Source organism: Phytophthora ramorum (genome assembly GCF_020800215.1).
Source record: "Phytophthora ramorum isolate Pr-102 chromosome Unknown Phyram_PR-102_s0025, whole genome shotgun sequence".
Lineage (NCBI taxonomy): Eukaryota > Oomycota > Peronosporomycetes > Peronosporales > Peronosporaceae > Phytophthora > Phytophthora ramorum.
In genome coordinates this window covers 235,189-246,676 of record NW_027150671.1, presented here as the reverse complement: position 1 = coordinate 246,676, position 11,488 = coordinate 235,189, and the positions used below count along the sequence as shown (strand labels likewise).

General features: G+C 56.9%; 4 protein-coding genes across 4 annotated transcripts; 2 read left to right on the top strand and 2 right to left on the bottom strand.

Moving 5' to 3' along the window:
* Positions 1 to 4,536: 4,536 nt before the first annotated feature.
* Positions 4,537 to 5,379, top strand: KRP23_15171 (uncharacterized protein; the record flags this gene model as incomplete). The annotated part of the gene is made up of 2 exons (XM_067886082.1): positions 4,537 to 4,549; positions 4,667 to 5,379. 2 exons carry the CDS (start codon positions 4,537 to 4,539, stop codon positions 5,377 to 5,379), a joined length of 726 nt encoding a protein of 241 aa, XP_067736836.1.
* Positions 5,380 to 5,640: 261 nt separating this feature from the next.
* On the top strand, positions 5,641 to 6,717 carry KRP23_15170 (Mitochondrial nicotinamide adenine dinucleotide transporter SLC25A51; the record flags this gene model as incomplete). Its single annotated transcript, XM_067886081.1, has 4 exons — positions 5,641 to 5,817; positions 5,877 to 6,113; positions 6,182 to 6,464; positions 6,524 to 6,717. 4 exons carry the CDS (start codon positions 5,641 to 5,643, stop codon positions 6,715 to 6,717), a joined length of 891 nt encoding a protein of 296 aa, XP_067736835.1.
* An 861-nt stretch (positions 6,718 to 7,578) lies between these two features.
* On the bottom strand, positions 7,579 to 8,919 carry KRP23_15169 (uncharacterized protein; the record flags this gene model as incomplete). The annotated part of the gene is made up of 2 exons (XM_067886080.1): positions 7,579 to 8,022; positions 8,107 to 8,919. 2 exons carry the CDS (start codon positions 8,917 to 8,919, stop codon positions 7,579 to 7,581), a joined length of 1,257 nt encoding a protein of 418 aa, XP_067736834.1.
* Positions 8,920 to 9,093: 174 nt separating this feature from the next.
* On the bottom strand, positions 9,094 to 10,620 carry KRP23_15168 (uncharacterized protein; the record flags this gene model as incomplete). Its single annotated transcript, XM_067886079.1, has 1 exon — positions 9,094 to 10,620. One exon carries the CDS (start codon positions 10,618 to 10,620, stop codon positions 9,094 to 9,096), a length of 1,527 nt encoding a protein of 508 aa, XP_067736833.1.
* Positions 10,621 to 11,488: the final 868 nt, after the last annotated feature.

Genomic DNA, 11,488 nt, shown 5'->3' with positions numbered 1-11,488 from the left:
CAAAGGGCTCAGAGCCCAGGAGGTGTACCCGGAACTTGACAAGGGCATACTTCATTGCGAGGAGCTCCTTGTCATGGACAGGGTAGTTCCTCTCGGCGGCTTTAAGCTGCCTGGACTGGAACGAGATGACTCGCTCGTGCCCATCCGCGTCGTGTTGCAGCAGCGCGCAACCGATGGCATAGTCGGAGGCGTCGCAGACAACGCTGAACGGTTTTGTCTCGTCCGGCAAAGCCAGGACCGGCGCGCGCTGCAAGCTCGCCTTGATGCTGTTGAATGCATCCTGATGACGGCTCTCCCAGCGCCAGTCGGCATCCTTCTTAAGGAGATCCGACAGGGGTCGTGCCAGCCCGGCATACCCCGCACTATACTTGTGCAAGTAGTTGGCGAGACCCAACCACGTGCGAAGATCCTTTTGGGATCGTGGTGTGGGCCAGGCCGCAATGGCCTTGACCTTCTCAGGATCGGCTCGAACGCCGACGCTGCTGACGAAGCAGCCGAGAACTTTGATCTCTTGTGCCGCAAAGACGCACTTGTCGATGTTGGCATAGAGCTTGTTTGCTCTCATGACCATAAACACTCGACGGAGGTGCTCGAGATGCACCTCGATAGCCGTCTTGCCTTCCCCGGCACGGCTATGGACGAAGATATCGTCAAAGTACGTCTGCGTGAACGCACGCAAGGGTCTAAACAACTGTGTGACCAAGCGATTGAAAGTCGCTGGGGCATTTGATAGGCCCTGTGGCATCACTAGCCACTCCCAGAGCATGCCGCTCGGGGTGCTCACCGCCGTGAGCGGGATGTCGCGCTCGCGCATCAGGATCTGGTAGTATCCATCCACCAGATCCAGCGCGCTATAAAGCTCGCAGCCCGCCATGTTGTTCAACAACACATCCTTGCGGGGAATGGGTGTCTGGGCGGGCACCGTTGCGCTGTTCAGCTTGTTATAAGCATGAACCAGACGCCACTTCCCGTTCGGCTTGCGAACGCAGAAGGTGGGCGTCGAGTGCGGAGACTTCGACTCACGCACCATGCCTGCCTTTGCCTTCGCGGCGAAGAAGGCATCAATGACCTCGCACTGTTCGCGAGGCAGTGGCCATTGCCTGGTCACACAGTACTTTGTGCCTGGCACGAGATCAATCTCGTGCCTAACTCCTCGGTCAGGTGGGAGTTGGGACGGCGGGTCCTTGGACACCACGTCCGAGAACTCCTTCACCAAAGGATACACTGGATCCTTGGGGTTCTCGAGGATCGCAGAGCCCGTGCGCGTTGCGCGCTTCTTGCCAAGCTCGTCCAGGACATCCTTGTCCATAACGGAAGAGGAGCTCAGCTCTTCTGGAGAGGCCTCCGGCTTCAGGAGCACCATCTCCGCGATTGCCTCGGCTTTCAGTTGTGCCAGGAAATCGTCCATCGACATTTCCTCGAGGTTCAGTAGCTCTGACACCTCAGGCAGGGCTGCCAACGTTGTGGAGCCCGCCTTGACCGTACACCCGGTCTCGCCGTCGAAGAAGTGATAGCATTCTTCGGCCGGCCGTGCCTGAGGAGAGTTCTCTCTCTCCGAGTCGCTTGTAGCGACTCCAGTCTGTCTCACCAGACTCGGCTTACGGCGGCGACGACGTCGTCGATGCCCACCACGGCATGGTCCTTTGTTACCCACAGCCGGTGGTGACTCAAGGGTGGAGTCGGGAGTTCCATCGACTCCGTGTGGCACATTGTTACCCACACCAGAGGTGCTCCCAGCAACCTCGACCCTGGCCACGGTCTCGACCTCCTTGGTCTCACGTGGGCTCGTTGCCCTTGGGGAGTTGACTTTCCCCGGCGTCGATAAGGCCGAAGGCCGTACGGTGCCATAGTCAGGAGCGGTGGGTACTGCTGTCATTGCAGTTCCCCTCGCTGGACTCGACGTCCTGTCCACCGGCATTGCCTGTGGCGGTCCGTTGCCCGCGGTGGACGGTGTCATGACACCTGTTGCGGCTCCTGCCGCAACTAATTCTTCGGAGTCATTTCCGACTCGGCTCCGGTGGTAGGCCCGGCTGCTGACAGAGTTGGGAACATGACTCACCAATGCTCTGTCAGTAGCAGCAGGCCGGCTAGCCCCGATGGCTTTGCCGCGCCAGTCTATGCAGGGCTCATGCTTCTCAAGCCATGGCATGCCCAGGATCAAGTCGTACTTGTCCATATCAAGAACGAGGAATCGTTCAGTGGAATTAAAGTCCTCAAACTTGACGGACAGGTCCATAAAGACCTTGGGCACCTCCACTACAGTCCCGTCAGCCAGTCTGACTAGGACATGCCCGTTCCCTTTACTTTCTCGTAAAGCATCGGTGAACTGGTCGCTCTTGCGAGCGACCGTCCGGCGGCGTGCAAAGTTCTTTGACGCCCCAGAATCGATCAAGATTCTCATGGGATGATCGTATCCCCGTACACTTGCATGTACTACAAGCAGCCCTCCGCTGCCCTTCTCCGCTTCGAGAGTACAGAGACTCTCAGGGGCTAAGCCTTCATGGTGCGCACCACCCGCGCACCACTCATGAAGACTTAGATCTTCCCCAGTAGGGCGCCCCGCCCCTACTGGTTCCCTGCGTTCCCTGGCCACGGAGTCGCGGCTTTTGCCAGCGACCCTTAGGACCAAAGGGCTTGGGAGGAAACCGCCGTGTTGTTCCTCCCGCGGGGCACGCACGTTTCATGTGCCCCAGTTTGCCACAGCCGAAACAGCGAATGTCGTGCTGTTCGGCAAGGCTTAGGTCCATCGGCACAGGACCGTTGAAGGGGCCTCTACTTTGGGGCCCGCCCTGAGTGGAGCCTCCAAGCCACGCAGTGGCAGGAGTGCGAGCCTGTCGATGGCTGTACTCCTCCTGAAGAGCGATTTGAATCGCTTCTTCCAGGGTGCTTGCTTGCACCCGAAACAGCTGCGTTCGCGCTGGGCCTACTCGCAGGCCGTCCATGAACACCGTCACCTTGATGTGTTCATGGAGTGGGTTTCCCACCAGAGATGCGGTGAGCTCCCGCATCTCCTGGATGTACTCGTGCAGCTCACGTCTCCCTTGCTTGCACGCAAGGAAGCGTGAGCGCTGGCGATACTCATAGTTCGCCGGGAGGAAGGCGGCTCGAAGCTGTTCACACAGCTGAGCCCAGGATGCAAAGCATCCAGGCGTTGTCGCTTCACGCGTATACGCCCAGCTCTTTGCTCGACCACTAAGGTGGGAGAGAGCAAAAGTGACGCGGAGTCGCTCGTCCGAGACGAGAGCCGCGGCCATAGCGAGCTCGACCTCTCGGACCCAGAAGTGAAGGTTCTCCCCTTCCTTCCCTTCGTAGGGGTTAACCTTCAGCCTCAAAGGCTTGGGCTGAACTGGTTTCCGTTCAGCCACAGGGGCCTGTAGGCTCCCACGTACATGGGCGATTAGCCCTTGCTCGTACGTGTCGAAAGCGCTTACGCGCTCGAGCTGCTCGGCAGGTGTTTCTGCCGCCAAGCTCTGAAGGGCATCCATCCTGAAGATGCCCGCCATCTTCCGAACGGACTCGAACTGCGAGTCGTTCAAGTGAGGAAACTCACTGCGATCCATGGTGACTCAATGCTTGAGACCACAGAGGATTCAGGTAGTCCAATCTTACCCGCGTAGGCGAGGATTGACTACAAGTGCTACCAAGTGTGACGGGAGTCACACAGCACCTTGCGCTCGAGGAAGTGCTAGGAGTATACAAACTCCAAGTGAACGACGGTTCACTAGTTCCCGGTCTTGGGGAACGGTTGACTTAGACAACGTAGTTTATAGACTGATATATTTATAGTTAGTTACCTAGAGATCGTCTTGCAATACAATTCCTAAGTCAACTATAGTTTATCCTATATGTTTTATGTATGGGTGGCTGTGGGCCACCACCACGTGTCAGTGGTGTTGGGTACACCATATACCCAACCCGGAAGAGTGACGGGCACTCTTCAGGTAACCCCGTTACATCGTCAGACGGCAGTTGATTATGTCGTGGTGTCGCCGACCCACCGCCACTTTGTTGACGTTCTTCACGCCGCCGTGCCCGTCATTCTCGCTGACACGCATTCCTCCTTGCACGTCGCTCCGCTTCCATTTCGCACTGACCCGATGATTCTCAAGTTTCTCGCCTTCGTTAGATTGAGCAATGTAAGCGGCTCGACAAGTTTCTCGAGTCACTTCCTCTCTCGGGTTATTCCCCAATGTTAGTACATTTTGATTCTTGGGCCATTGGCTCTTATGCTATTACTTGTACGCGAGGCTTCATGTGAATCGGCTTCAAATAAACTGGTTTGGGCTGCGTCAGCAGCTTACATGGGATCTCAGAATAACAAAATATAAGACCACACAGTCCCCGTATTATCTGGATATCGGTTATCACAGGGTATGAGTTGGTACAGGATTTCTTTCCAATAACGATCTACTATCCCGGGTTATACATTTACAGTGTGTGGTACCAAATGTATGGTACGATTGACCCACGCCCACCGGCCAATCGCAGGACAAGAGGAATCGCCAGCAAGTGATAAGCGCTTCGCAGCCAGCCAAGATGGACTCGTGGGGTGCGTTCTCCCGCCAAGTGTGCGCGCCCACTGCGGTCACCACTACGCGTAGCGCATATAACGCGTCTGCAGAGATCTAACTCGCTCTGTGTCGCTCCCAATCGCTCGTGTCCCTAGATGACGACGAGTTCGAAGTGCCGTCCGTGACGGAGACGCAGCAGGTCGCGGCCAATTGGGACGACGAGGAGGAAGAAGAGGAGAAGCCCATCGTGGCTGCCAAGTCCGAGCCGGCCGCCCCCAAGGGGCCACTCAAGCCCAAGCAGCTCAAGAAGATGAAGCTCAAGGAGATTGAAGAGAAGCAGAAGATGGAGATCGCCCTCACCAAGGCACGGCTCGCCGCCCAGGCAGAGGAGACCGACGACCAGCGTCGTGCCCGGGAGAAGGCTTCTATTGAGGAGGCCGACTTTGAGATGGCCATCGACGCCTTCGCTGGCGCCCCTCCCAAGCCCACGGTCGCTGCCGGTGACGATGCCGACGCGGCCGTCTCGGCGCTGCGACTGCTGTCGCTCGCTGACCACGAGCACCTCGGTGACGTAGTGTCCTCGCGGTTGGCCACGTCCAACTCTAAGTACGCGCTCGAGTGCATCAAGGTGATCCTCACCAAGGCGTCCGTGAACTTGACGGCCGACGACATGAAGGAGATCACGACCATCGTGAACGTCATCAAGAACGACAAGATTGCGTCCGCTAAGCCCAAGGGAAAGAAGAAGAAGCAGACGGGCAAGCAGGGCTACGCGAACGTCGAGCGCAATGTCGGCAATGGTGGCGCTGGCGGGAAGAGCTACGCCGGCTTTGAAGACACTTACGACGACTACGACGACTTTATGTAGGCGCTTAGAGGTGCAGAATCCATGGTTCGCGCTCGGCCTCAAGAGACACTAGAAGAGGGACGAACAAGGTGTGCGTGAACGTTTATTTTACTTGATTGCACGTTTGGTATTTGCAAGGAGGCAGCTGGGCAAGATGCCACATCCAACTTCGCAAAATGAAGACCAATAGGTACACTGTACCGCTTTAAATCCCACCATCAAGCATACTTTCTTGCGCGTCTTATCTGGGTCGCACACTTCGCAGAGCGGGGCTCAGGTCCGATGGAGAGCTTCCTGAGCGATGCGGGTGCTGACGACCGCTCGCAGGACGCACAGGAGCGCCGCTCCGCCTTCTTCACGCGCTTCCCGCATCTGCGCGAGTTCTTCTGCGGCGGCACAGCGGCAGCCATCAACATTGTGGTCACTTTTCCGCCCAACAAGGTCATGTTCCGACAGCAGGTGAGCGCATGTGCATTATTACGCAATTGTTGCATCTTGCTGACTTTTTGCGCAAAAAGCTGTTTGGATTAAACACGTGGCAGGCCTTCGAGAACGTGCGCAGCGAAGGCTGGGTGATGCTGTACCGAGGAGTGAAGCCCCCGCTGCTGCAGGCCATGGTGTCCAAGTCCATCATGTTCGGCCTCTACAATTTCTACGACGAGCTGCTGATCAGCCACTTCGGGGACCACCGGGGCTTGAACCTCGTGGCGGCAGGGATGGCCGGCACGTCGGAGGCCGTTTTGGCACCTTTCGAGGTGCGATAAGATGATTTTCGCAAGGTGGAAGCATATTATTTGCTGATATTTTTATTATCGTTTTTTAGAGAGCGCAGACGTTGTTGCAGACGCCCAAGTTTAACCGGGAAATCTCAGGCGCTTATGATGCTATGGTACACATCAACAAGTACGGACTGAGGGAGCACTACCGAGGATTGACCGCGATTTTGTGTCGCAACGGACCGGGCAATATATTGTTTTTTGGGCTTCGAGGGCCTGTAAGAGAGTTATTTCCAAGAGGCGAGTCGGCAGCGGCGACCATGACGAACGACTTCTTCTGCGGCGCCGTATTGGGCGCTATGATCAGCACATTCACCTTCCCGATCAATGGTACGTCTTTCTTCCTTCACCTAGGTGCTAGGTGTTTTCGCTGACATCGCTTTTTGCAGTGGCGCGGACACGTATGCAAAGCGTGTACGGCCAGCCGTTCATCGGGCCGATAGAGGCCTTGCAGCTCACGTACCAAGAGCGCGGCCATAGTGTGAGACGGTTGTATCGCGGTGTCCAGATGAACTTCTTCCGGTCGCTTTTGTCGTGGGGCATCATCAACTCTACGTATGAGAAGCTTAAATCAATCACGTGAGCATGCGTTAGACACACGCATATTCTACCAACAACAAGTACGAGCTAAACAACATCATACTACCTACGCATTAAGGATTCATCGTTCTCTCTTGGAATACTGAGCTCCGGGAGCGAACTGAACGTGATAGGTGCAGCCGAAGCTGGAAAGCAGTGAGGCAAAGCAGCTCAATGGTCAATGTTAATAGTATTAGAGTAGTGGCCCACCATAGTGCCCGAAGACGACGTCGACGTAGCCACATGGCTGAAGGAGTCTTATCCGAGACAGCGTTCGAGGTGCTGCGTTCAAGGTGCTGGCCTGTATGCCAACGCTCTGACGTCCGAGGAGTCTGGACATCTCGTACAGGATTCACTCGTGGATGCCTTCAAAGGGTTGGTGTCCATCTATGGGCACTTGCGTGGCGCATTGAAGTCATATATGCCAGTCGTCATCAACGTCTAGCTGTTCCCTAACTAAGAGCCCACATCTGCGCACCACCAAGTAGGATGAAAGCCGCACTCCCTCCGTCTCCACGCCGCTCTCTTGCACCGGTAGTACCTCCCAGCGACGCGAAGTATGCTCCCAATGGTTCATGTTGCCACTAGGATCCGCTTTACTCTGCCTTCCACTTCACCGCTTGTAGCTTCAAGCGGCAGACATATGCTCGTCCGGGAAGATCATGGCAACGTCGCACTGTCTGTCAAACCAACAGAGTTGCATGCAGAGGGACCGTGCGTCAGTCCACTGCAACGGGGCGCCCACGGAATCCACTTGTCCTTTGACCAAGAACAATCGATCGCTGTATGCTGCTGGCAAGCTCCATTGCTGAAATGTGCTAGCGTTTCACCAATTTGCTGGACTGTTCATTGATGGCGTGCATTGCTATCCTCGCTGCTGGAGTAGCTGCTGGGCCTTCTCAACCAGCATCCCCTCGACCAACTCCTGGGTTGCTGTTATGCTGGCCACCATGACGCTCAGCACAAACTCTGTGAAGGCACTAGCCGCCGACACGTCCAGCACGCACCCTCTCGCCATCTGCGGCGATATTAGACAGCGTATCTGCAACAGCGTGGACACCGACCGATCTTGCTCTGGCAGCGTTGGCTTCTTGACCACCACGTAGCCCTTGTCCACGAACGCAAAGTTGGAGTACGCAGAGGACTGCTGCTCCACCGCTTCTGCTTTGGAAACCCACACTACGACCTGCCGATCAGCATCCACGTACCGACGTAGTGCCTGTTTCACGCGGAAGTCGGCGTTGGTGGACTTGCCCGTAAACTTCATCGCAACTTCCTCCACAACAGTGTCGGAACACGTCTCCTCGTCCTGGTAATATAACACAACATAAACAAACTGTTAGCCACGAGAGACAGCACTCCTCGCGCACACAGCCCAGTTGCGCCACCATACCTGCGTCAAGTTCTGGTAGAGATTCCCGCGACGCCGTTCAACTCCTCGGTAGTGATTCCATGTTACGGTGGCAGTGGTCTCGAAGTCGAAGGGCAGCAGCTTATTGGCGAATATATCGAGGTACATGCCGCTCGTGCCCTCCCGTATCCTCGCGTCGGTATACGGCGTCTCCACTTGGTCCAAGCCGTTCGAGCCAAACACGGTGTCTAGCTCCTCGAACGCCGTGTCCAAACCATGTCGAAGCGCCTCGGCTGTCTCTGACTCCAGCGCAAAGTCCGGGCCACGATCCACGCCACTGAGGTCTCCAAAGGCGGTGCCCGCTAGTTGCTCCCGAATGCGCTTCCCCAGCTGCGCCTCCATACTCCTCGCGAGACCAGCCTGGGTGTCCAGTACCACTCGCAATCGCGTGTTTTCGCGCACTGCTCGCTCGCGCCACCGCTGCTGCCGAGCGGCCAAGTCCCAAATAGGCGGAGTTTCCGGTGTCTGCGGTGACGACACAGGGAAGCCGAACGCTTGGCTCGAGAAGGCCAGCGTGGCGGCGGGGCCCGGCGACACGGACATGGGCACCATGGTGTCCAGGTGCTGCAGGCGCAGCGCTCGGAGCTCCTCTTCCATCTGCTGCACCTTGATGCGCAGGAACTCCACCTCATCGTGGCGGTCGTTATGCGCCCTCCGTCTGCTCTTCCCGCGCGACGACCCAACGCCCTCGTGCACCCACGAAAGCGACTCCATCATCTTCTGCAGCTCCGCCTCCTCCTCCTGTCCATCAGATTCATCGTCCAGCAGCAGCTGGGAGAGTGCCGACGACTGCATCGGATCCTCTTGTGCGAAGGCCACTGTCCTCGCTTCCTCCATCGCTCTCTGCACAAACTAGCGAATTCAAATGTGGCCATTTTTTGGACTTGAAGATGCGGCAAATTGCTTGACGACCGCCTTCTACATAGCCGTTCGGCAACACCTTTATTGTACATGCAGTTAAACGGGATCTCACGGCGGTGGCGGCTCCTTGAGCGCCTGGTCCAGCAGTACATTCTCGATCCTCTCCTGGCTCACCGTCGCGTTGGCCACGATCACATTGAGCGCGAACTCCGTGAAGGCGCCAACGGTCGTCGCATCTTGGGCGCAGCTCTCCGCTTTCTGCGGCACCACTAGGCTGCACATCTGCAGTACAGTGAAGCCGCTCTTCACCAGCGCTGGCGACTTCGGCCGCTTGATGACCACGTAGCCCTTTTCGGCGAAGCCCAGTCCCGCAAACGGGCGAGACTTGCCCTCGTCCAGCGAGTGCACGCTCGTGACCCACACGACGACTTGGCGATCCGCCTCCACATAGCGCCGCAGCACCTGCTTGACGCGGAAATCTGCTCGCGTCGTCTTGCCCATAAACTCCATCTTAAAGTCCTCCATGACCGTATCGTCGGTTGTGTCGAGCTTCTTAGCGGCCTTTTCGTACAGATTCCCGCGATGCTTCTCGGCGCCCTTGAAATGGTCCCACACGGCGGTGCTAACGGCGTCCCATCCGAACGGAAGCAGTTTGCTGCTGCTGATGTCAAGGTACATACCGTTCGCACCCTCGCGCATGCATGCGTCGCGGCTCGGGGTTTCACTGTCAACAAGTCCGTTAGCAGCGAACACTTCGTCGACCTCGTGATAGGCGGCATTGACGCTAGTAAGCAGTGCGTCGAACGTGCGCTTATCCGCCAAGAAGTCCAACGTCCGGCCTTGCGCTCCGTTCGTGCCCACGTGGCCTGCACACTCGGAGACCTGCTGCCGCGCTCGCTTCTGAAGTAGCGTCTCCATACTCCGCGCCAGCTTGACTTGACCCTCGAGCACAAGCTTGAGCCGTGCGTTCTCGCGCTCGGCCTTATCTCGTCGCAGCTTCTGCCGCGTCGCCATGTCTCGCCAGAATGGCGGGATATCTGGGGCTGAATTGGCCACCGTAAGAGCTAAGCCCGACTCCTTTGGACCCGAAGGCGAGACAAAGTAATCGATTCCCACCGTTAGCGCTGTGCCTCCCATGTGATGACGCGTGTGCAGCTCGCCTAGCTCCGTCTCCATTTGCGTTACCTTATTGCGCAAATATGCCAGCTCGTTCTTGCGCTCATTGCGTGCTCGGTTCGGGTTCACCTTCACTCGCTTCGTGGCCACTGCGGCATTGGTCGCTGCCTGGCAATGCGACTTCCGACACCCGCCTTGAAATCGGCCGTTCTCCTTCACCTTGGCAACGTCGGGGGCAGTCATGTTGGCGGCAAGAGGCGCTAATGGAGACGGCAGCATCAACTGGCGTCGGCTGGTTGTGTCTATCTCGTGGGTGAACTCGCCGCCCGACGATGAGCTTGTCGAGGGTGACAGTGTGGTCCTTAGCAGCTCGTCAAGATCATCGCCCAGCATCGCGTCGTCCGAGGAGGACACACCATCCTGCACCACGGCCGCCGGCGACGCGATGTAGGCGTCCACAAAGCTCAACGCCGCGTCCAGCGCTTCGAAGTCCTCGCCATCGTCGTGAAGCAGCGACATGCCGGGGGCGGGAGTGAATCCCGCCTGTGATTACAAGAGAAAAGCACTGATATGTGTGAATTGTAGAACAGTACTATCTATCGAACCGGAGCCATGGTTCCACCCATTTTTTGAACCTGAGCCAAGGGGGAGTGGGGGGGGGGGGGCTTGGTTCGCTTACATTTCTTACGATCCGAACTAGGGCGAGAATTTGGTTCGGCCTGCAAATTGTTGGTTTTGATTGGCTAACAAGATCTCGTTTTATTGGTCAAAACCGACCTGGCTCGCAACGATTTACACCTGCTCACCTAGCGTTTTGCAAGTCATATTGCGTGCGACCTTCCAGGATCGATCACACATGAATGGGGACGATCTTCCGATTATCGAACTCCCCGAGCACTACCGTGTTGATGGCGAAAGGATCGGGAAGGCGCTAGCTTACGTGTCGGCTCAAGCAAACAACATTGCTGGGCATCAGGCTAAGCTCCGGCAGCGGCAGGCTCGCCACGAAGCAGAGCAGCAGGGATTTGTTGAGCTTCACGTCGCGGCTGTGAGAGAGGAAGCGGAGGCTAGGAGCAATGCACTTGTGCTGGCTATTCAGCAAACCTGTGGGGATCCGTCGACGCTAGAGCTACACGTCGACACACGGATACAATCTGTCCTACAGCATCTACAAGAGAGCGCCCACCAACAGGCCCAAGTTCTTGCAAAGGCGCACGTCGCGCATGAAGCCGCCGTTTGCGAACTCGTTGAAAACGCTATGCTCTCTGTAGCCCAACATGTCGAGAAGGAGGTATCCCTGCACGTTGAAAAACACATCGATGATCTAATCGATAGAATTAGTCACCAGCAAACCCTACCCGAACAAGAGCTCACGCGGGCTGCCGAG